This window comes from Dromaius novaehollandiae, chromosome 3, assembly GCF_036370855.1.
Source record: "Dromaius novaehollandiae isolate bDroNov1 chromosome 3, bDroNov1.hap1, whole genome shotgun sequence".
NCBI lineage: Eukaryota > Metazoa > Chordata > Aves > Casuariiformes > Dromaiidae > Dromaius > Dromaius novaehollandiae.
In genome coordinates, this window is record NC_088100.1 from 22,993,403 (window position 1) to 23,017,967 (window position 24,565).

At 38.8% G+C, this 24,565-nt stretch overlaps 1 protein-coding gene across 8 annotated transcripts in view; it reads left to right on the plus strand.

Annotated features, from left to right (window-relative positions):
* DLGAP2 (DLG associated protein 2) overlaps window positions 1-24,565 on the plus strand; it is a 467,574-nt gene that overhangs the window by 72,740 nt on the left and 370,269 nt on the right. For all 8 annotated transcript variants that reach the window (XR_010388207.1, XR_010388211.1, XR_010388208.1 and 5 more), the window contains exon 2: window positions 6,795-6,849. Coding sequence is in view for 2 of the 8 variants with exons in the window: in XM_064508530.1 (XP_064364600.1) it covers window positions 6,795-6,849 (55 nt within the window). In the remaining 6 variants the exon portion in view is untranslated. The remainder of the gene's footprint in view (window positions 1-6,794; window positions 6,850-24,565) is intronic.

The window sequence follows — 24,565 nt, forward strand, 5'->3', positions numbered from 1 at the left end:
CTATTGCCATATTCTTGCAATCAAAATTTTTCATATGCTAAGTGTAATAATTTGCTGGGGAAGGGAGGTCAGGAGAGAAGGAGGGTTATCTGAGAGGCAGTCCTTGGAGGTGGTTGGACATGAGCACAAGGGCCATCCATGTACATGGCCTGTGAGGTTAGCATGGCCCTAAGGATGTATTCTGACTTTGCAACCTTTGGAGTTGCTGGGTTGATAAGATGTATAAAGCAGAGACAAATGCCCACATCTCCCTTTGAGACCTGAAAATCATGTTGAGGTCTTTTCTTCTGGCAAGTTATATACACAGTAAAAATTCTTTACGTCGACTTCTACCTTGAATTTTACCTATACAATGCTCTGACTTATTTTGGGTGTTCTGTAATTTTGGACCTGTAAAACATTCATTTTCAGTTGACTTACTTCTCAGCAATGGTTTGTGATTTAGTAAACATAAATTTAAACAGACAGGAGAAAATAGTATCCAGCTCCCTCTCCTATGGCCATATTACCAGTACAATTATATCTAGAGTAGTAAGCAGGCAGAACATCTTTATCATTCAGTACCATAGGGAGGCCTGAACACATTTATGCAGCAGATTCTTTTAAGTGAGCAGATATCAATTTCACAGAGACATTTTTCCATAGTAGAATCATTTTGCTTCATATGCTTCAGCTTCTCTGCGTGGGGTTTTTTTTTTTTTGTTGTTGTGTTAGGGGTTAACTTTCCAAACTTAAAACGATTCTATAGGAATTAATTGTACTTCCTATTAAAACACTCTAAGTATTTCAGGCTGAACACTCAAAAAGCCTCAAATGTTTTGTTCTATTATGAAATCAAGGAAATTTCCAAACATAGATGTCAAAATAGGAACTTTACTAAATTGTAAACTACTCTGTGTTGCTCTGAGAAGCTTTCTGCATATCTATGTAACATAAATAAATACAGATACAAATTTGAACATTAATTATGACAGTTATTTACATATACCCCTGATCAATATCTACTGACATCAGAATTTTTCACTTCATTTGAGGAATCTTTCAATCAACACTATGATCTAAGATTTACTCCTGCTACGTCTGAAAGCACAGCTCTATACTGTAGACCAGAGATAATTTGGCTACTGCTAGGGAAACACCTTGACATTAAGGACATGCTACCTGCTGTAGTATTTATTCTATTTCTGCATCTATGAAAGTCCATTTTTAATTTAGTATTGCAATTCTTTAGCTCCCAGCTGGGAGCTTATGAAAGAACTGCAGGTTAAATCTTCAGCTTAATAGAATTGATACCTGTTTCTCTTTTGTTAAGGAAAAAGATGTATGCTCTAAATAGTCTGTTCCCTCTTTTTTCTTTTTTCTGTATGTGGAGCCCTACAGCTGCTGTCAGGTTTTGATTTCTATAGCTCCAGTCACTCCAGGTCTGATTTGGATGAAGATTCTAACTCAAATTGTCTGTCTAGGTAAAGTTGCACACCATGAAAAAAAAAATCCAGGGTTTGTCTGTAAAATTAAAGAAAAACCTCTGAAAAGTAAGGCATTTTAAGGACTAAGATGTGCATTACAGCATGCAAATGAAGGAAGGGAGCAAGGGAAAGGAGAGACATGTAGAAGGAAAGGTGACAATTTTGCTGAGGAATTCTCCTGTCAAGTCCTCCCTAGGGAGGAGAGAAACGGAGTGGGGAGAAAGTGGGAGGAGAGCAGTTTGAAGAGGCTCTTGGATACCATGGAGATGGATACAGTGTAAAAATCTGTATACTGTAGATAAGCAAGTGGGAGGCTGGTATCAAACTCCTACCAGCCAGAAAACAGCTTTGTACAGGGAAACCACGTTACAGGGGTGGGGAGAAGGAAGCATTGTTGTAGCCTCTTCCATGCTGTTTCCATACTTGCCACTTAAAAGAGAGGAAGGAAGGGACAAGTAAATGTTTTTCAAGCTTGTGACCTTTGGTATGACTATTCTCTTATCTATATCGAGTCTACCAGAAATGAAAAATTACTTGCTAGAGCTTCTTGCCATTGAAATTGTCTTGCTACCCCAGACTGGCTTTTTCTGTCTCTTCTCTTAATTTCAATCTTAATTTGTTTAACTGGGCCCTCATAATAAATTCATAATACTTCTCCATGGTTTATGAATGTGGGGAAGAAAATGTGACAGATTTGGTAGGAACTAAATGATACTGTATGTCTGAGTAAAACAGCGTGTTTTTGAAATTCAGTCTTTGCGTAACGCTGCTTTGAAAGACTGTCTCTGTTCATTTTAGGATTTCTTTGTTTTCTGCCTTTAATTGTTATGCTTTCAGTACCTGTAGAACTGTGCTGTTATTTATATCCATGGGCATGAGGAAGATGCTGTAGTTCATAAGTATTTTGTTGTACTCCTAAAAATCATTGGATTTTTTAGGTTTAAACTTTAAGAAACACTTAAGAAGCAGAATGGTGACTGTAGTTTTCAGAAAATTGTTATTCATGCTATTGATTCTTCTTAAAATACAAGCTTCTTGCTGTCTATGAATCAGTGTAAGGCAGGCTGATACTATGGTACAAGTGCTATTCTATTGCCTTAAATAGTCCTACTGGAAGCAAATAGGCAAGTTCTGAGACTCCTTCAAGTGAAAAGGGTTTCTACTTAAGGAAACAATTTACTTACTGAAAGCTCTTATGCATACCAAAACAGATGAAGAGCGACAGTACTTAGCTGGCATAGCTGAGCATGCAGAAATTCAGAAATAATAGATTTATACCTGTCTGCTCCAGCTTTGCTTCCTTGGAAGTGTGCTCTATGCGCTGTGGAGCAGCCGGCTGATGGGGAATTCAGTATGTGATCCTGGAGTTAAAGATTGTATTATAATGCAGACACGCAAGACATCAGGACTGAAGTTGCACAGACAATAATGACTCTAACACTACATACTTGAGCTTGCTGTCTAAACAACATTTTTTTAATAGAGCTTCCTTAAATAACTTTTTTTTTTTTTTTTACATTCAGCTGAAACAACCTTCCCTTACCCTGCACTGACAGTGGGATTTGAGTGCTGCCTAGGTAGTTGTGCAGCTCAGAAGAATGGGCCAGTACTTTGGCACTGAATACATTAATTTAAGGATGGTGGGAGCTGTTTAAATGGGGTTACAACAGAATAAACTAAAGAGCAGTGCACATCTTGGAAGTAGATGGGTGTAATCCTAACACAGTTTTCTTTCTTCCCTCATTTCAAGGGTGGCAATGGGTGATGTGTGAGGATTTTGTGTCATGTCTACGGAAAGAAGCATTGGTCTGGCAGCTTCCAGAAATCCTGACAGTTATAAACCTACAGCTCCCAGAGACAAAAGTGTGTGTGTGTGTGTGTGTGTGTACACGTGCGCACACGAGTGCATGTGCGTGTGTATGAAACGGGTATTTGAGAGTTAAGAAGAATAAGCTACTAAGTCAGTCAGACATGTTTACATGACGTATAGTAATGTGATAAAGCCCCAAATGTGACCATAGATTGTACTTGCAACTGAGGCGATACCCGATAGTCTCTTGCGGGGATCTGCTAAGACATCTCCCTTGGACCCAGCTCGATTACCCTGTGCCTAACCTCCTCTGCTCAAACCCAGTTTGTTTTCCCCTTTATTGGCAAGCTTAACTTTAGGATTGAACCAGCATTGGCAAATCCTTTGTTTAAGAGCTTATATTTAAGTGTTTTGCCTTTGGTAGAATTTAGAGAAATTGGAGGAAACTGTTTTGTCCCTCCTAGTTCTCCCCACTGCCTTTTATCCAGGACAGCTTTCTGACCATTTATCGACTCCTGAGGATGCAGTGGAAGTAAGAGCGCATCTTTGCAGTGGCGCTGCCTCTGCGTGTGTGCATTCAGGAGGAAGGATGGAGCAACAAGTTTCTTAAGCCTTTAATTTGTTGTGCTCGGGGGCTTACAAGCCAAGGTATTGGCAGCATCCGGAGTCCCCCAGTGGGGTTACTGGAGCATATATTGGAAATGTCCCGCAGGGAGAGCATCCATGGTGCTGCCACAGGCGCAGTGCGTGTCTGACTCTTAGACTTCTCATCATGTTTACCTTGGCCAAACAGGAAGAGCATTCCCTGTGATAAATAAGCATGTCTCTAGGCCCTAAAGTATTTTCCTTCCTGAACTTCAAAAACTTAATACAAACAATAGAGCCTTGGATAATCTTAGTGCTTAAAAACCCAGCATTTCCAGACAGTGGTTATGCTGGGCTCCTGTTTGGTAGAAACTAGTAGGATTTTTGTTATACTTCTACAGACTTTAAAGGGTGTATGACCCCGAAGGGTGAATTTAAAGAGGCCATCTGAGAGCATATTTTTTAACTGGCTTTTCTCTGAAATAGCAAAGGAAAATCTATTTAACTTTGAGCTACAGTTATAAAGATGCTGACAGCATTGCAGAGGATGTTAACTGTAGATTTCATAGTGAAATTAAAATAAGTACAGGTCACTGCTGGCAGGAGGAGAAATGGGGGCAGGAGCTGGGGGGGAAATAGGGGATGGGAGAAGGGGGAGACACATCCTGCTGCTGAAGCTGCGGGCTGGTCTTTCTGCTGACAAGGGGTGAGGAAGGAAGGGGAGGGAAAGGCTGGAGCTTCAGCTGCAGCAAGGAGAGCCGTCCTCTTTGACCGTTTAGGCAAATTCACTACTTGAGCTCCTGCTGCCAGAAGCAAGGGCTTTGGGCTGAGTGGACCTGTCCCAAAGCTGTTGAGCCTTTTTATGATGACAGACAGCACCAGAGCCAGTCCTCTGCACCAAAATAGGTGGCTTCAGTGCCTACCTCTGTGAAGAAGGGTAAGCTCCTGGCTCTAAGGCTGTGCTAAGAGCTGGGAGTGGCAGTGGGAAACTTCTGCATTTCTTATTGGCTGCCCTTGGCATCTCGGCATGGTGGACGCAGTGAACCACAAGTCGAGGACCATATCTTTCCCTGTGTGTTTGAGTTTCCTACCAATCTGGGGGCAGTTGTTAGCTACTGGAACTGGGTGTCTGGAAAGTGAAATGCTGTCTTCTGGAATTTGACCCTCAGGCATTTATAGTAAGCTAAACCTAACAGCCCTAAGGAACAATATCCACTGTCCCATTTTTATGAGAGACAGTCTGCAACATGTACAGACCATGCGGATAGTCAGTAATGCTACTGAAGAGAGGACTTGTGTTTCCTCCCTACTCTTCTTAAACCATGTGCTTTAGCTATCCCTTGCTTTCTTTTACCACACTGAATGGACAAAATGACTAATAAAAGGTATTGTAGGCAATACTCTCGTGAGACATCTGCTGTTTTTATATATACAGTGGCAGTGTTTCTTAGCTCATCAAAAGGAAGTCATATTAAATCAAACGGCTGTTAGTATTCATCTTGAAACATCAGGGATGATCCCAACATTTCCTGGCACAGGTTATTTTTGTACACTGAGTAATCCATCAAAATCTTGTCTTCTGATGACCCTCCATAGTCTTTCATCTTTAAAGAAGTTTCAGGAAAGAAAACTGGCCTAACAGACTCCAGCACCTCTTTAGGAGAACCTTTTGGAAGGGACAATTCTAGGAAATAGCACCACTTCATTTATAATTCAGATATCTTAAAGAAATTTGTAATGCACTTATAATAAAAATGACAGTTAGTACTAACGTTTGTGGTAGCTGGGAGGAGTATTGTACTGTTGGGCATTTTTTAGGTAGGGGACATCCTGAATTCTGTAGGTATAAACAAAAGCATATCCCATCTCTTTCTAGGCACGTTATTGAATTTGCATGGTTAGTTAGATATATAATAAGTCCTGATTTTTAAGAATGGGAACTTAAGCTGTTATTGGTGAGAGTTGTGGGCAGTCTCTCAGACCAGATCACCTGAAGTCTAGCATCCAAGATCATTTGCCCAAGGTCACACATACAAAACACCTGATGTACACTTAAAATTCAGGTTTGCCGGCAGGTCCCTGGTTGGGGGGGGGTTGTTATTATTCAGATCTCTTAAGACTTGATGCTTGTAACTGCACTCCAGTTGTGTTTACTTAGAGAAGAATGAAGCTCTGCCAGTGTCTGCTTTTCTAACTGGTTCATAGAAAAATATCAGTCAAACAATTTTTGCAGTGCAAGTTGTTGGATGATCTGCGCTGCATATTAAAGAGGAATAAAATACATATAACAAGGATCAGTTTTCCTGCCTATAAAAATGTTATAGGCATGCTTTAAAATAAACATCCAGGAGATTTACTGGCCTTCCTGCTTACCCTGTTTGCCCATCAATAGATGATAACAGCATTGGTAAGGATAAATGAATGAGTACAGTTGCAGTGTTCTGGCTCAATACGTTAATTCACAGTTGAGCTGCTGTAATGGTCTGTGTGTGTGTGCTGTGAAACCAATCAAAACTACAAGAGAAAAGTTCAGAAAAAGAAGCTAAGCTTATGAAATTTACTTCAAAACTGGGGGAAGCGGAACATATTCAAGGCCAGGAATAGCAGCTTCATTGACTGGTAGTATATTATCTTGCTTTAAGCTCAGCATATTTAATTATGTGCTTATGTTCTTTTGCTGCGCTTTTTAATATTGTTCTCCATGGGAGAAGGTAAGATGAGCTTTGCAAGCAGTTAGGAAGCAGCTATTCTCATAAGAATCTTCTCTGGGTGCAGTTCCTAATGAGTGGGGTTAAAATTTGCTTTGTATAATGTTTCATATCCAAAATAAGAACACCAGGCTTGATCAGATGCATACTGCAACAAACATCGGCTCTTCTTCATATAATGTTAAATATGTATGTATATTAATGTCTATTTCTTTGTTGCAATAGGTTCTGCCTGGCATACTGCAGAAGCATTGCTGTATTTTACCTGACAGGAATACAGGTAAACTTTTTTCTTAATAAGTTAATATAGCTTGTTTGTAATATGGGGAAATACAAACACAAAACTGAATAGAATAGTGAAGTCTTGTTTGTTATTTATAGTCACTGAAGTTCTCTTCTGGGAAGTGAAAACTTGGATACTTAATTTGTTTAAATGATCTGCTTTCATGTAAAGATTTTGTCTTCTATAAAATTTCAGGAGTTACTGTTTTTGTAGAGACTGCAATCAGTTCTTGCTTATGAAGGTGTTCGTATGAACCCTCTGAACTGTCTGCAGTGTTAGTTATAAGGGTATATTTTTGGCAAGGAGAGAGGTTTAAAACTGGAGTGTCTTTGCAGTCTGGTCCTCTTGATTTGCAAAGGTGCTAAGCAGTAAGTCTTACGTGTAAGTGACCGCAAATAAATATTTGCTTTATGCTTATTTCCCAGAGAGTAAAGGAGTGGAATCTAGCACACTTTGAGAGAGTATCATTAATGATGCCTTGCTATTGTGCAGGAGACTTAAAGCAGTAAGTTTGTGATCTAAGGAAATCAATTGAAGAGAACAATAATATGAGAAAGAAGTGATGATTTAAAATCAAATTATTTTATTACAGAAGAAACAATGTATTTTACAACAAGTTTTAAGATCCTTTTTAGATTTTTATGAATTTGATTAAACTGATTGCGTGTGGAATTGTGAATATGATTTAACAGACTAATTTCAGAGTAATTTTTGGTATCTGTTTAATAGAATATGTATGACTGGTTGCATCTCTTAAGATTTCATTCCCACTCCCCCCAAGTAGCTACAAATTAAAACAAACCAGTTTGTTCCTTGGCTTGATATTACTAGCATTTCAGGTACAATTTGCACTGGGCATAATTGCATAGGGAACATGACCACTGTGTTGAACTGTTGTGTGACTCGTGGTTACCTGCAAGTGCTCAAAGAAAAGTTGAAATCTCATTTCCATTTTCATCTGTGAAGATGAGAGGAGTACATTGTAGTAAGACAGATAATAATATGCTTCTTCTAGCAAGACTTTGAAAGTTTGTAATTACTGAACAGATTGTAGACAGACTTTGGCCTTTAAATTCTTTTCAAATTTTCCTGAAAGCTCTACTTAAGAAGCACTGTAGAATGACCACAGCCAAATTTGTGCGTAAGGATCTCTAATCTATAATCTGTGTCTGATCATCTTTTTTTTGTTGTTTAATCTGTAATATAAGAATTTGATCCAGGTTCTGTCAATGACAAAACTCCTCTTGACTTGTATGTTAGTGTATCAATTAGATCTCAAAGCCGGTGTTATCTGCAGTGATTGCCTGGAGCTGGGCAGTTAGAATCAGACCCTTTATCTAAACAGAGTGAAATATGTCTTTATAATCAATATTTAAGAAGATGCTTATCTAAAGCACCAACCACCTACCCAATCCCAGTCACCTTCAAAAGTGCCTACATTTGGATCTAAGGGGAGGAGGGAGCTTTTAGTGTAAGATTTGGTTGGTAAAATTTTGACCTAAGCACTTTAAAGAGGAATCCTATCAGTTTTTGGTATGTAAAAATTGCTGTACAATTCAAGCACGCTTAACCATGAAAATAACTATAACTTCTATTGCTTCTATGTGACTGCCAGGAAAACTATTTTTTATGCATACCTATTATGTAGCTCAGAATTGCCAGCAGGTGGCAAACTAAATAATGCAGGTGTTCCATTTTCCCCATTTATGGCGTATAAATACTTGGTGGAGAGGAGAAGAATAAAAGGTCAGACAGGATGTGGGGGATTTTTCCGTTCCTTTCTAGATGAAAAAAATGACTGAATTTCTAGCAGGTTACAGATGCAGTTGCTGGACCCCAATACAAAAGAAGCTCAGTGAAGCTGAAGGGAGGAACCGTGTGTTGGCTTAGTTGCAAGCCCTCGCGCCAGAGTTTCGGGTGCTTAGACTTTGTCAGTCTGTTGTCCGTGGGAGGAGCTGTGCTCTCCAGGAGCTCTCTTACAAAAAGAACTGCGACTTTCACACGCCACAGCAGGACTCACAATTTGTAGCCCTGAAAGGAAGGGTGCAATTTGCTTCCCATACTATTCACCATTTTGTGTGGAGCTTAGAGTGGTGAATTAAGGCTGTACATCCGTTCTTTGCTCCTTCCTATCCCTATCTCCTGCATGTTTGTGCTTTAATGGAGAGAGCAGCAGTTTGGAACTACTTCACAGTGCTGGATTTACGTTGCTGAGAGGTTGAGTTTGACTGATTGAGTATGGTAGATATAGGTGAATCATTTTCTGGTATGATTATATCTGAATCCACTAGTCTACACTATGAAAAAGAGATTAACTAGATACATGTAAACTTGGAACCTGCTATTTACATGCAAACGTATACATCACATATGATCTTGTCCAGCCCTGTTCTCATGAAGGAGCCCAGAAAAGTGGCCTAATCGCATCCTTCAAATCTGCCTTTATGTTCAGCCACTGATACTTGGAATAATTTAGGATTGTGCAGACTTAAGTGTTGTTCCTACTAAAAAGGAGAGAACGAGAAAGGGACATGAACTGGAGAGAGGGGAAATGGGAGGAGAAGAATGAAGGAAGAAGCATGAAATTAGGCTTCCAAAACCGTTAGGGAAGAACACAGATGCTGCGAGGTCTAGGATGGGTAAAAGGGAGAAACACAGTAGTAATTTCCCCACTTTTTTATATCTGCAGAGTAGTTCAGGAGTGTCCAGCCCTGGGGCTGGAGCTGCTGGTTCAAGTGTGCTCCTACAGCCAGCCTCTGCCTCGCTCCCGGCACAGGAGCTGCGGCCCAGAGACGTGACTCCTTGGGAGCAACAGGGCCAGTGCTGCCAGGCCAGCCCTTCCTCGAGCCGCGTTTCAGACCTAGCGTCATGGCGATTCTTGGGGAATATCTGTAATTAGTCCTTGAATTAGTGTGGCCCTGGATTGCCCATAACCTAGAAAGCTGCATGTCCTAATCACTCTTCCTGAACTATGTAAGAGCTTGAAGTGGCAACATTTATGCTCTCAGTCTTGACTTCTTACATTTACAACTCAAAATACAGAATTATACATGGAAAGAAAGGTTTGTGTAATCACCGATCATGTTTCCCGTGTGAAGGTATGTTAAAACTTATGCTATGAACTCTTATTTTCAGTGTTTATAACCTGGCTATAAAAGCATTTCCTACAGAGCTCAGCTTTTCAAAAGAGACAGTAGCAAATTCACTCAGCTGTTAGGTAGCAATGGAGTTTCTGAAGGAGATATTCTGTAGTTACATGAGACTTGATGTTTCAAAGGTGAAAGCGTGATTCATGTTTTCAAACATGTAAAGCATTTATAAAATCCCATTCTCTAAGTAAAAGCACTGAATGCTGCAAGTTGGTTGCTTTCATTAAGCGTTTCTTATTAGGTACTGATGTTTCATTTCTTGAATTTTATTTTTTGTGGTTTCTCCTTAATCATAAATATATTTTCATTATTAAATTAAAAGTGCACATAGCATTGACTTGTATAATATATGTTCACTATTATGTTATGCTTGTATCCAGAACTTGCATTTGTCACATACCCCCCACCTCAAGACAAGAGGTCCAGGATCAGAAACCTTATTTTGTAGTTCTCTTTTATATTCCACAGCCACAGTTTAAGAGCTGTGTTGATGTTCCTTCTTGGTTTCTTCGCATCTCCCATGAGTTAACCAGCCAGCAACAACTGGGGTGAATTAGCAGTTATAAAGTTAATGGGAAGAAAAACAGTTACATGCTCTGTACAGGTGTTACTAACAGGATTGTAAAGGGAAACAGTGCAAAGGTACTAATGACCTGGTGGGGAGCAGCTTGCTCATTTCCTTGAATTATATCCCTCTCTCTCAAGCTGGGAGTAATAACCCACTCCTTTTGAGGGACACCCACCACCCTCTGAGTACACATGCAGGCCATGCAGCCAGCTCCAATTCCCCTTATAAATATTTCCCAACAATGATCCATCCCCTACCTGCAGGAATTCTTCAGCTAAGTCAGAAGCCTCCCCCCCCCTTTTTTTAATCCAAGATGACTTGTATAGGCTGTAGCCAGATACTAATGCTGTTCCTCTCCTCCTAGCCCTTTGCAAGGTTTGCAGTTATGATAATGGTTTACTGACATCTTTGCACAGTACAAGCAATGCACTTTGTTTCTACCCTGGAAATGAAGATAGCACATCCAGACATGCTTGTTAGCCTTTTAACACAACATACTTCGGCATTCCTTTTAATATATATATGTGTGTGTGTGTGTGTGTGTGTGTGTGTGTGTGTGTGTATGTATATATATGTGCATGTATATATACACACACACATGCACTTGAGGGGTAGGAATGCAGCTTTGAAACAAAGTCAGTTTAGAAAAGAAAAAGTCAGTCAGAAAGTCAGGTAATGTTCCTTAATGTGTATGTTATGGTTTTCTCTGTTTGTTTTTTGTTTTTCCCAGCCTTGTTTTAAATGGTTAGAGCTCTTCAGGTGGTATATGAGTTGCTTTAGCTGTAGAAAACCAGAGAAAATATATATGTGAAAGTATATGTTTTTGTGTATGTGTACATACACATTATGTGTAAGAAGACTTAGAGGAGATAAGTGAATTCTGTGGGGTTTGAGTCTTGTTTCCACCAGAGCTCCCTGTATCCTGATCTGGCAGAGCGGATGATCCTCAAAGCAAATACAAATATATTTGGTGTAGTATAAAATGAGTTATCAATGGGAACCATTATCAGAATATGCTCTATGGAATTTTTACTATTGCCACAATTGTTAAATGGACATTCTCACACTGCAGAGATACTGATATCTGCATGCTTTGTTTGTCATTTTTGCATTCTTGATGCATAATTATTAGTTTCATGTGATGCAAGAAAATTGGACAAACAGCTTCTGTGCTACCCTTTTCCATCATATGCATGAGTTTAATATGTTTTGGACTGCTAAATTTGGGCTTGTTGTTTCCATTACAGATCCCCCCAAAAAGGAAAGAATCAATAGTCACCAAATGCTTATTGGGCTGATTTGTTCTCTGATGTTTTAAGCTTGGATTTCCTCGCATGGTGAAGTAGAACGTAGGTTCAATACAGTAAACCTACATGAACCTGGCTGATTTGATTCTGATAATATCTCTGTTAAAGTTTAAACAGCACTCTTGTAAAAAATGGATTTATTTTGTCATATGTTTTTTCTTCATCATCCATTTTCAGGTCAGCTCTTGTGTGCTGATATTGAACTTGCACAAGACATTCAATCCCTTGTTATAATCATTTTTTTGTCCACTGTGTTGGCTAAAATTACATTGGTTACACTTTGTTTCAATGTTCTGTTCTCTACAGAAAATGGATAATATCTATTTGAAAAGGTGGTAATTGCTTTAGGTACAAAATCAGGAGTTTAATAATAACCAATCTTGCTTGAGTAAAGTATTGCCCAAGACAGTAATGTTTTACTCTTCTCTTGTTTGATTTTATTCCTGTTGCTTGCAGAACAAATATTGGACAAGAGAAAAATCTAAGATGATATTAAAAAGAATTCCTCCATGAAGCTTTACTAAATAGGGTAAAGAAGCTAAAATTGTCTCTTCCCCCACCCCCGGCACACACACACTGTATCTACAATCGGGTTGCTTTAGTTACTTTTAAAATAAAAGTAGTATGGATTTGTGCTCAAAAGCAATGATGTGGTTTATAACTCGCAAATAAGTTACTAACTGCTAGTTAATTATTTCCATATTTATTTATTTATTTATTTATTTATTCAAAGACAATGCCTGTTTATAAAAAGAACCATCCAAATGACTGGACTCAAAATGCATGTGTATGAACCGTATAGCAGCCAGTTTGATTTCTTAGAAAGAGTTATATGATAGTGTTTAGAAGCCAAATTTCTCATTAAAAAAACAAAGTCACTAGTATATTGCACCTGATCATTTTGAAATGTTTTATTAATCACAACGGATGTGCCAGTGAGATAAAGCAATTTTATTCCTTTGTTTTACAGAAAAGAGAGTTAGATGATCTGCTAGTGCAATACAAGAATATTCACCAGGGTTATGTATAATCCTGTTTAGAAGTCCTTTGCTTAACTTCAGACTGTCCTTTTACTTTTAAAATGTAGCTATAGATTTTAGACAGTTCCTGCAGGCTTCACCTGCTGTCTGCTTGCTGAGTTCAACATGAGCGTGCTCATTCAGCTGCTCAGCTGCAGACTGCCTGCTGGTACTTTCCAGCCCTGTTTCCATGGAAATGAGAATTAGAGGGGTGAAAATAAAGCAAGGGTAAGTACTTTCTTAATCTTTCTACTTAATCCGGAAGTTCTCATACCTTGGTATCAAGGTTGTTTTGCTTTTAGCTGGCTAGTCATATAGTGCTAGCTTTTGCTTAAAAAAAAAACGTAATTTTTTTCCTGACAGTCGAGCTGCTTTGAACAGTAGTTGCTCCTGTAACTCTGTAGAGGTTTATGGGCTCACCAATAAAGTGTGAAGAAGGAAGAATTGAACTGGACTGTGCAAGGATAAACAGATGAAAGGGTGAGGCAGGATCAAATGGCAGAACTGATAACCATGACAAAACTTCTTGTCAAATGTTGCTTGCATTATGAAAAATGTTGACAGTAATTAATTGTTGGATAGTGGCACATTAACTTGGGGGAGGAAAAAATTCAGAGAAGGACTAATTTAAATGCTCAGATTGAATTTGAAGCAAAAGATGCCATCTAATGCATTCTGAACTTAATGTAGGTTTCTCTTTCTCCCTGGAGATTGCTGCTTTCTCTTCTCTTTTTCTCTACATTGCTGAATCTACCACATAAGAAAAGTCAGGATTGTGGAGACATTAGCTATACAGCTGGGAACATGGTAATGTAAACTCTCTAGTTATTGCAGGCATCATATTCTCGTATTCACTCTCTTGTCCTTTCCCCACTGATTGAACCTTAGCCTATGCTTCATGTTAGCTTTTCCTTGGGAAGAGGAGGTCCAGGGTCTCTGGAGCAGAACACTGTGTCTCTTGTATTCGCCAAAAGTGATAAATAAAACTAGCATAAATGAAGAATGGGAAGGGTCCAGGTCTATGTCATGCCTTACCCCGAAGTAGGATCAGCTATACCTACATCTTTCTTCATGGATGTTTGTGTAGCCTATCCAGGCCTTTTCTTCAGCTTCACTGATCTTACCACTGAAAACTTTTCCTTATGCATAACCTGATTTTCCTTGCTGCAAATTAAACTCGTTAACTGGTACAGACAATAGGTTCATTCTTTTTCTCAGCTCCTTGCAGATAACCTTTATATATCTGAAGATGGCTGTGCTTTCTTCCCTCCCTATAGATTTCCTCATCTAGGTTAAGCAATTCCACTTTTCTGCTCTTTTTTTATAATATACTATCATACATGTAAACTTGACCTGGATTTGTTTAAAAAAGAATACAGGGTATAGCAGGAATTAAATTGTAAACAGTTCTCTACACATGACATGATACTTGATTAGCTAATATCCAGATGTTTCATGTCAGTTTGTACACTGCATAAACTGTCATATACATGTAGTCTGTGACCTTTCTTCTTCTAGAAGACTTGGTTGACCATACTAATATGGATATAGACTTGAAGTGTTTGTGTGTGGGGGGGTCTGTTTTGTTTTTTTGGGGGGGTGGGGGGACCTGGAGGTTAAGTAGAAGTCTGGTTCTGGAATGGTGATCTGATAGTAGGAATGAATATGATTTATTTTAAATTGTTAAAAACAGGGAGGTTTGAGTAAAGATACTGAAATCTTTTATTTTAATACTCCTGAGTGGGTGGGTTTCCAGTTCTTGATTTCCTGATTCTGTTCTCCCCACCATGCCAGCCCACAATGTTTTCCTCTAGCTTTTCTGATATCAGTGTAAGATCAGCAGCACATGGAGCATAGCCATAAGGGACTAAGGCATTAGTTACTTCCACTTTCTCTCAGTGATTCAGCACCTGGATAAGGAGCAATTGGCAAAAGCTGAAATGCAGATAGTTTGCAGTGATGTTGAGGGGGAATCAGCAGGCTGTGTAAGAAATCATTTTCTAACATCAGCTTGCATCCTTTGGGTCGTTTTGGACTTCTTAGTACTGCTAGATGTCTAGCAGGAACTAAGGACCTCCACACTTTCAGTCTCACGCCAGCCAAAAGACTGCCTGGTCTTAGTGGATTCAGATTTCTTAAACAGCCTGCTGCTACTGTCTTTGCACAGTATCCTAGCTGGATGGTGAGCTTAGTCCAAAGTACTTTCTGGTACTCAGGATCCTCCACTATGATCAAGTCCTCCAGAGAGATGGTTTTTCCCACTTACTGCTATTATGAGAAGTTGTGGTTGTGTTTCACTGAAAATTATGTAGTTGTAAAAACAAAACCATGCAAGAGAATTCACTGATGTTTAGATGCCGCATTAAATGTTCCAAGATCAATACAACATGTTTCCCTAAAAGGTGAGTGCTGACTAGCCCCTATGCTTTGGGAACTGAATATAAACCAGTAACTATAAAATACAATTTTCACAGCAATTGCACCTTTGCATGTGCATTGCACTGTGCATGTACATGTATGGGGGGAGCAGGGAATGAAGAAGGCACTCTATTAACTCAGTGAACTTTAATTCTGGGGGCAGAAATATGCATGAGTACGTGTGTTTGCAGTCTCTTTGTCTAACACAATAAGAGTCCTGGTGGCTGAAGGTGTGTAGGAAGGAAATTCTCTCCAGAAAACAGTATCCCTTGTAAGAAAACTTACTTGACCTTTATTGCTGAAATGTTTTATAAAGCATTCCCAGTGTGGACAGCTAAGCTACTGAGGGAAGAGATAACAAATACACCACATCAGCAGCACAAGCTGCATGCAACTCTGATAACTATGGTCATGTTTAGTAATGTTACTAAGTATTGCTAAATGAAACCACTATGTAGAATGACTGATTTCTGTATGCCGGAGTTTGATTGTTGTTTTTTAGTGGTTCCATTTATTTGTGAAATGGTTGCCTAGGCAGTACATAAATCATGTGGACTGAGGGGGAGTGTATGTGTGTGTGAGTGTACTATGCACAGGCATTCTCTTGAGGAGGAATACAGTTTTGAAGTCCACTGCCAAAATCTATGACTTGCCAACACAATGCAGTGTGTGGGCAGAGTTAAAGAGCATGTAATTGAGCAGAGAAATCAAAAGATAGAAATTTCTACTCAACACAGCAAGTAAGGTAAAATGTGTTTTTGAACAAGATAAAATGTTAGTACTGTTTTGTAGAATAGCTACCAATTAATAGAAAGGAGCACATAGAGCTCATATAGGTCTCAGAGGAATATAGCAGTAATGCCAGAGTAGTCTTGGATTCACTGGTTTCACATGGATGCAGTGAATCACACTGGTATTTCCCTACCACTGGAGGATCTGGCTGTGGTTATAGGCCAAAAGATACTGCTCCCTCGCCTTTACAGGTCTTGGGCATGCCTACAAAGAGATATCTTTGCTCTCTGTTTCAGTAGTGTCTGGCCTCACTCTAGCTGCTGTGGAGGCAGCTCAGATGTCTGGACAGGTTTTTTGTCTGGTATGCGTTAATTATGCCTAATTCAGTTGTGCAAAGCATAGAAATAATAGATATGGTAGTTATTTTTATTTGCTGCTGATTTCTTAACATCTTGATTGTATTCTTTATTTTCTTTTGATAGGATGATGTTTTTTCTTAAATCATAATTCAGTTGTTCAAATGGATTGTTATGCTAACTTTTCAGTTATTTCTAACTTTTTAAGAAAATATCTAATTCAAGAAACTTGTATTTGTTTGTCCCTCCCCCTGCCCCTAATTTTTAGGATTTGTGGAAGAGCATGAGGACTCTGGGTCTACATCTAAGACACTCAGTGTTGGATAGCTTTTATTTTTATAAGATGCCTAAACAATGCTCGTTTGCTGTAAGGAGTGCTGCTTAATCTGGAGTAGTCTGATGCATGTTTTGAAGGAACAGATTAGAAATGATATAGTATACAAACCTCTCCATGCCATAAGAACATGAGATCTGTCTTTTATTCTAATGCTGCCTTTTCTAGAAAAAGGCATCCCACTTCCACTATGGTAACTGTGGAGACTTCTTCCAGACATTCCTTTTTTTCTTTCAGGTGACTTTATTAGTGTACATTTTTTCCTGTCCTCCTTATTTCTTGTATTACTCAGGGGTGTGGGGGGGGGGGGGGGGATAGAGTACTAAAACATGCATTTTGTTATCAAAATATCTGAGCTGTCCATTCTTTCTATTTAAAGGTAAACTACAATGATATTCCATAAGCTTAAAATGTTTTTTCTATGCTAGAATGATTTTATTTGTAGTAATGCTGCGTGACGTGGTTCTACTGTCTTTTGGGATACTATAACATAATAGGCACTATAAATAACAGCTGCTAATGTCTACAGTCATGCACACCAGGCAGTAATTTATCCACTTGTCTGCTTTCTGTCATGGTGGGAAATACCAAACGTTTCTGCACCAATAATGCATAGGATCATCAAAGTTAGTGGTGGTTACTGTAGAAGTGTATTACCAGAGGTAGTGCTACACTCTGTGCACTTGAAATTAAAACCAGGCAAATGCTTTCACACATGTGGTTGAGTTTTCTCAGTATGACTCTGCCTGGGATAGGTTATCTGCTGTATCTTGGAGAAGCTCTCCCAAGCTGCTGTCCAAGAGGAGCAATGCTGTTGAGCAGTGAGGACAAGCAGGTGAAGAACCCAGGGAGAGCAAAACCTGTCCTGTTCACACACACTCCTTGCGCAAAGGACAGTGGGGCAGCGAAGAGGAAGGTGAAGGCATTTCACCATAAAGTAAGGTGATTCGCCAGTACACTCTGTGAATATAATTCCATAAAATTAGATGCACATTGTCACTTGTAGATGACATCAATCTCATTGAAATAGATTGGATTGCTAGATTTATGTGGTTAAATGCTCAAGTTAAGAAGTGTGAATTTGTCGTTGGCTAAGGGTGCTGTGAAGAGCAGAGAAATAAGGGCTCTCCGAGGCTTTTTTGCCCTTTTCAGATACCTCTAAAATCAGGGAAGAAGCCATAGGGAGGAGTACGGTACCATAGAAACTACGAGAAACACAACTTGCAAATGTGCTCATCTGACAGCAAACCCTGGGGATGAATCATCTAAAGATTTTTTAGTGGGATATAAAGGAAACCTAAACTTACCAAAGAATAACGAGGGCATGACAAAAAGCCATGGGGGCATTTGCAGGCTTTCATATGTTATGTAAATGCTTCTTGAGTGCCCTTTATAAACTGAGGACTGATCCTTTGTACTATACCTTAAAACTTCTTGTGAGCCAGGAACCTCCGTCCTGAACATGGGTAGAACAATGCTGGAGGCTTCAGCTGACAGAACTCTAATTCATGAACCACCTTCACAAATATATTTGGAAATTGTGAGTCACAGAAATCAGCCCACAAGGCAGAAGAAATTACATCATGGTTAAGCTGTAGGTGATTATAAGTGTAAGGGATAAGATATCGCATAAGCTTCAGAGAAACGGGGAAATAGATTTTCAAAATGCTTCAGTACTTTCTTCTCACCTGCTTGTTTGGAGGGCAGTTTGAGGAAGCCATATGGAATTGAAAAGCCTGAGGAGGAAGAACTAGTATGGTGTGGACTGAAAACAAAGGTTTTCTGTAGTTTATTTATGTGTGTTAAAAGAAGTGTTTTTGTGGTACCATAAAGAGTTAGAAATAATGTACAGTCATGAACACCTCTGCATTAGGATTAGCGATCCATGTTTAATATACCTGAATATAAATCTTGCTGATATTTTGCAAGCACTAAGTATATATTTTAATGATTCTTTAAAAAAGATCATTAGAATTTGTTGCCCAGTGCTGAAATTTTAGAACTCTATCCTGTTTCTATGGAAACTGTAATAGAAGATACAGTAAACAAATACACTGCATTATAAGCCTCTACTTTTGTAGGGCATTCATTTTATTAATATCTGTCAAAATTACTCTGGTGACAAGTGTTGTGCGTTTGACCATCCAAACAGTAATGTATCTATTTCCTTTTCACTGAAGACTTACCTTTTAACGTTAGGGGCTTTTGCTTCTCTCTCCAATCATTTTCTAAACCAACAGTGGGGTGGTATGTGCCAGTAGTTAATACAGTACTGCTGCTAATACATGCTTAGCTCAGAGTAGTGAGTGCTTACTAATGTTTATAAAGTGCTTCAGAAATGGGAAAATCTTAAAATGTAGAAGTATAATTATTCTGGTGAATGCAGAAATCTGAAACTTCTTTCTCCTGGGACTCTTTGAACCCGTTGGTTGTGTGGTATGGCCCTCCAGGGGCGAGGCTGGAGGGGCATAGCCTGCTGTCTAAGAGTAAATGATATGCTTTGCATGGAACAACGTACATCTCACAAAGTGGAGGGTCACTTTTTGGAGCGATGCACAATTGCAGTCCTTGAAGTATGTTGGGCTGCAGTGGGAGCACTGTCCTGTTCTGGACTGCCAGACACCGCAGAGCCTGTGAGGAGGCTCACCTCCACTTACCTCTGCTCTACACAGCAGAAGTGGCTGGTTGTAAAAAGGAGCGTGTAGTGCCTGCTCGGCAGGGCTGCGGACCCTGTGCCTCACGGGCACGTGCGCCGAGCCAGGCAGCTTGAGGAGGCAAGCTCTGTACTTGCCAGGGATGCAGTGAACTTCTCAAGATTAATGACCTGACCTTCTGTTTTAGGAATGAACCTTCCCTCTGTGAAACCAGTTTCAGGACCACTTACCACTGCTGAAAAGGGCAGTCAGATTCTGAAAGCCTAAAAGTGTGGAAAAAGAGTCCAAGTGGCTCATTGAATTGTATAGTAAAAGGCTGAGGTTTAGACTAAATACACAGTATGATATTAGAAGGGCCACTTTTTCTGTGTTCTCTCTCTCTTCATGGAAAATAAACAGGCCTAAGCCTTCAGAAATCTAAGCTTTTGATGAATGGAAAATGAGTAAAGCAAATTCTAATAGCAATAGTTATTTGTTTGCATCATGTCCTCACTGAAGTAGGATTTTTTTTTTCTTTTCTTTTAACTTTGAACAGAGCCTTTTGCAGACTACGCTGAACTTCTTGGGTGGTTTATGGATAAGGCTGACTGCTCAAGAGGCACCTTGGAAATGGGAAAGGGGTGAGGGGGTGTTTAAAAGGTTTGGGAGTTAATACTGGGGATGGAAAAGTCAAAACTGAAAAAGCCGAAGTTAGGATGAGGGAAGCATATTCAGTTTGGGTATGGTGAAGAGACCGCTCGTACTCAGGGACATGAGGATTTGTTCTGAACTCTTCCACTGTGTTACAGGATGGCAATGAGGCCGTCATATTATTATTTAATATTACTTCCATTTGTAATATTAAATTAACATCAGCAACTTACAGAAAGCTGCTATATAAAAAGTGAGATACTTTTTTTTTGCTATGGATAGTCTGTAATACTTATTTTGGTGAAGAACTGTGTTAAGTGTTTGATGAAATCAGTTGATAAATTTATTTAGCAGTAGATGCTTTAAAAATACACTAGAGAGATTGATGGGGGTGGGGGTAGAGAAGGAAAGATATTGATCCTTTCCTCAGGAACGCAAATTGTAGCTTGAAGCCTTGCCGCTCCTCTGTTGCGGGGGGAAAGGGGAGGGGAACCAAAAAGCCAATTTGTAGTTTTCTCTTTTCGGATTCATTTAGCAGTGTTCTGCATATCATTGATGCTACTGACATGATACATCTGATTCAGAAACTTTTTGGATGTTGGATACAATGGTGGCAAACAGTGCTCTTCAGAGGTGCAGAATGCTTTGATGTCCAAAAGAAGTATTGAATTCATTCAATACTTCTATTTACTTCAATAATTCAATTCATTCTTCAGTTGAACTGAGCTTAAGGTGTGTACTTCTGTCCATATGAATGTGAATATCTTGGTATCATCCAAATGGGATTGCTACTTTAGGCTGGCCATCAAATTTGACAGAGACCCTTAATACACATTGCAACACTAGATTTTTAGAGAGACCGGCTCCATGAGGAGCACCCTGTGCTAAAACAAGGTTCTTCATAGCTGATGAACTCAAGGTGCTAACGAAGGTGCATCGATTTACATAGGTTGAGAAAGTGGTTTTGAACAAGATTATCTTTTTTATTATTATTTTCTTTGTTGTTTCTTGATGGGATTTTTGTAAGCCTTGGATATGACTGCCTTTCAATTTCTTGTATCAGCTTAGAACAAAATAGGTTGCACTGTACTTTTTTCTTCTTTTTTTTGGCGGACTTCATGTTATGGTGAATTGCAATTCCATAAGAGGTAACTCTGACAGATAGTAGATTGTTTGTCCTTTAGATTTATATGACATTTGCCTACATAGAGAGATGCAGAAATTGGCCTTAAGCTTGACTTCATCAAAATCTCAACCTTGTAACCACAAAGATATTATTCTGGTGGGAATCGTTACAGGTGATAGTTGCTGGGCTGTATTCATGGTTTTCTGCTAGAGCTGTACTCTGACTTGTTTACTCGAGTAATTTATATATGGGGAGGCTTAGTAATCTCTCTTCTTTTGAAACTCTACTGTACAAGTCCTTGTGGAAGACATACTATGTCATTTCATTATTTTTATTTTGTTGAGCTGTAACTCAAGAGCATCACAGATCACAGATATATTCTCTGATGTTTTGTGTTTTCCTTTTCCTTAGGGCCTTTCAGAACTCAGCGTACTCAGTAACTCCACTTCTTTCCCTTGCTGGTAGATCTTTTCATCCTTTTTCTTTTTTTTTCTTTTTGTGGGAGAGGGTGGGGGGAGCAGCCTTCTCACTTTATTAGCTGTTTTGTTGATTTCCATACCTAATATTTTGCTATTCCCTGTAGGAATTTTTGCACTTACCATATACTTTCTGCCACTTTTTTGATCTTCTAATTTTGCTCTTTATAACTTATCTTTTATTTTTTTTCAAGCATGTAAGAAACACTTCCTAGATTGATATTCACTGTATTTACATTTAATTAATTTACTCTTTTGGGCTTGCACATTCTTAATTATTTGTCGTTAATGTAATTCTGGGCTGCAAAAATCTTTCAGCATATAGTCATGCAAGTTATTGACAAACAGCTCCCTACAGTAGACCGCAAAGCATCCTTAAGTCTCGCAGACTTCTCTGCTTGGCATTCTGGAAGACATACGACTTGCTAGAAAACTGATATGATGTCTATGACATTATTTGTCTTGATTTTTTTATTCCCTTACTGTTGAATCTTCTGACTAAGGTTAAAAAAAACTGCACCATAAATATTTCTCCCACCTTTTAAGGAATCTGCTGTTAGTCAAGGCTTAACCCTCATCATTCTAGGAGAATCTAGGAGGTTCAACTTCCAATACACGTCGTTGTTCATTCTTTGCTCTTTTTCTCTCTGGCATCAGCCATACGTACATAACACATTAACTCTTGGATTTAGTGTCTCGAGCCATATGAGTGGGATGGGATAGGAGTGCTGAAAGTCAGCTTTCTTTTTTGTTGTTGTTTTTGTTGTATATTTGCCTCTATTTCTGGTATTGAAAAGCAAATGGCATAGGCCAACACAACAGACCTACAAAATCAATGCTTCTTAAATGGTATGAATTGGAATCATAAGAAGGAAGGCCTAGTTTCAAAGCTGTTTTAAGCTTTGAGCTGTTTTAAGCTGTGAGCTTTTTTAAGCCAGCTATATTTTCACTTACGGATTGGCTCCCAGTTATGTAGGAGCTAAGGGCACAGTAACTTCTTCATTATCAAATATACTTTTTCTCCATTCTTTGCTTTCCCTATCCCTTCATCTGTGGTAAAATAAGCATTTTTCTTAAAGCATTCTTCGGTCTGTATGTCTCCTTACCTATACTATTTAGTTTATTCCACTGTATTATTTTAGAACTGATCTTTCCAGAAGGGCAAGAAAAAAATTTCGTGTGTTCTTGTTAAGTTCAGACTTGGAATTTTTAACATGAAAGCTTCATTTATGTTATAGTAAAGGAAACTGTGATTTATTGACTTTGGGATGCACAGATAATACTGGATGAGCAGCAGTCAATGAGTAAATGATAGTCAAAAATCAGTTGGATGACTACAGTGGCCTTGAGTATTTCTGTATTTAATATTGGCATATTTTTGTAAAACAGCTACCACAACAGTGATAATCCTTGTTTGTGTTACTTCAGTGTTTTTAATTGAATATGTTCACATTCAAATTACATACTGAGAAGTAAATCTGTAGGAGTTTAATGACTTTGTTTTTATGTTATGCAAAATATACAAATTCAGTCAGCCATACTTCTGCACTGATGATTTTGAACATTAAATATTTTATGCAAAGGAATTAAAGAGTATATTTGCCTATAGTAAAAGCTGCATAATTAATTTCCTTCTATCTAGATTTTTTTCTCTTGCAAGTTTCTTTACTATTAAAATATAGTATGGATCATCCGTAATATGGATGTAAATATGAAAGAATTTCTCTAAAATTTGTATCTGAAATGAATAACTGGAGGAACCAAGAATAGCTATGAGAATGGCAGGTTATACAGTTTGATCTCATTTCTGTCTAGTAAGCTGGACCCATTCTAGTAAAATTGTTTCCGTTTGTGGGAAAGCAAAATTGCCCATTAGGAGCGAGAAAGGAAGGTCATGATGCTAGAGAAAATCAAAGAATATATTCTCGGAAGTTGCAACTTTCTCCATTCTGTTTTGGTTGACAAGCGGATTGACATTTTGTTTTAAGATCATGCTGGGAGTTAAAGGGCTAAATTAGTGTTAGAGTGTCTAAACAGAGGACTAACGAACAGGAATGGGGAATGGTTTTAACCTTATAAATGGTGCACTTGAATTTGGCTTAGAACATTACAGTTTTCTTTTTGCTTGGATTTTTTTTAGTGATCCTGGAAAAATTTATGATTATGCAGAAAAGAGCAAAATAGTATTTCAGAGCTGGGTAAAATGTCTCACAATCACACACAGAGCTTGATCTTTAGCTTTTCAGAAATGGGGGTGTATTTTGGCTGAGCTAGAGAAATATCACTCCAGAGTGAGAGCATCATCTACTACAAGATTCTTTAATTTATCTGAGAAGAGTGGAACAAGATCCCAGAAAGGCTGAATATAAACCCAAATTTTGCAGTGGAGAGGATGGTTAGCCAATTCTACTTCCTGTGGAGTGAATTCTTCATCTCTGAATAGCTCCTGCTCCAGTCTGTTTTGCTACTGTCACGCACAAGGAATTTTGGTTTGACCCTTTCGGCTCAGAAAGGCAGGCTATACCTGCCTCTCAGGTGGGAGGTTTATTTGTATAATATGCATGAGATATGCACCAAGATGATAACTGTCCAAATGATAACCCTGTCGAACGACTGCCTCCTTAGCCTTTCTGCCCTTGATTTATTGGAAATTGCAGGTCAGATTCCTTATTAACACAGATCAGGTAAATATAATGACCTTAGTGTTTGCTGTTAATTTATTTACTTGCATAACAAGGTGCATGCACTTTTTGCCTTTAATGTTGTAATTGTTGCTTGCCAGTTTTGCTAAATTTAAAAGTTATATATTGGCTGTAGTGATGTTTTCCCCTCTCTTTGTTATTCCATGTGCACCGTTTTCTCATTTTTATTTTTCTGCAAATGCTTTAAGCATCAGAATTTCGGGGGCCAAGATACAGATGCTACTGCCAGTAAGATAACTACA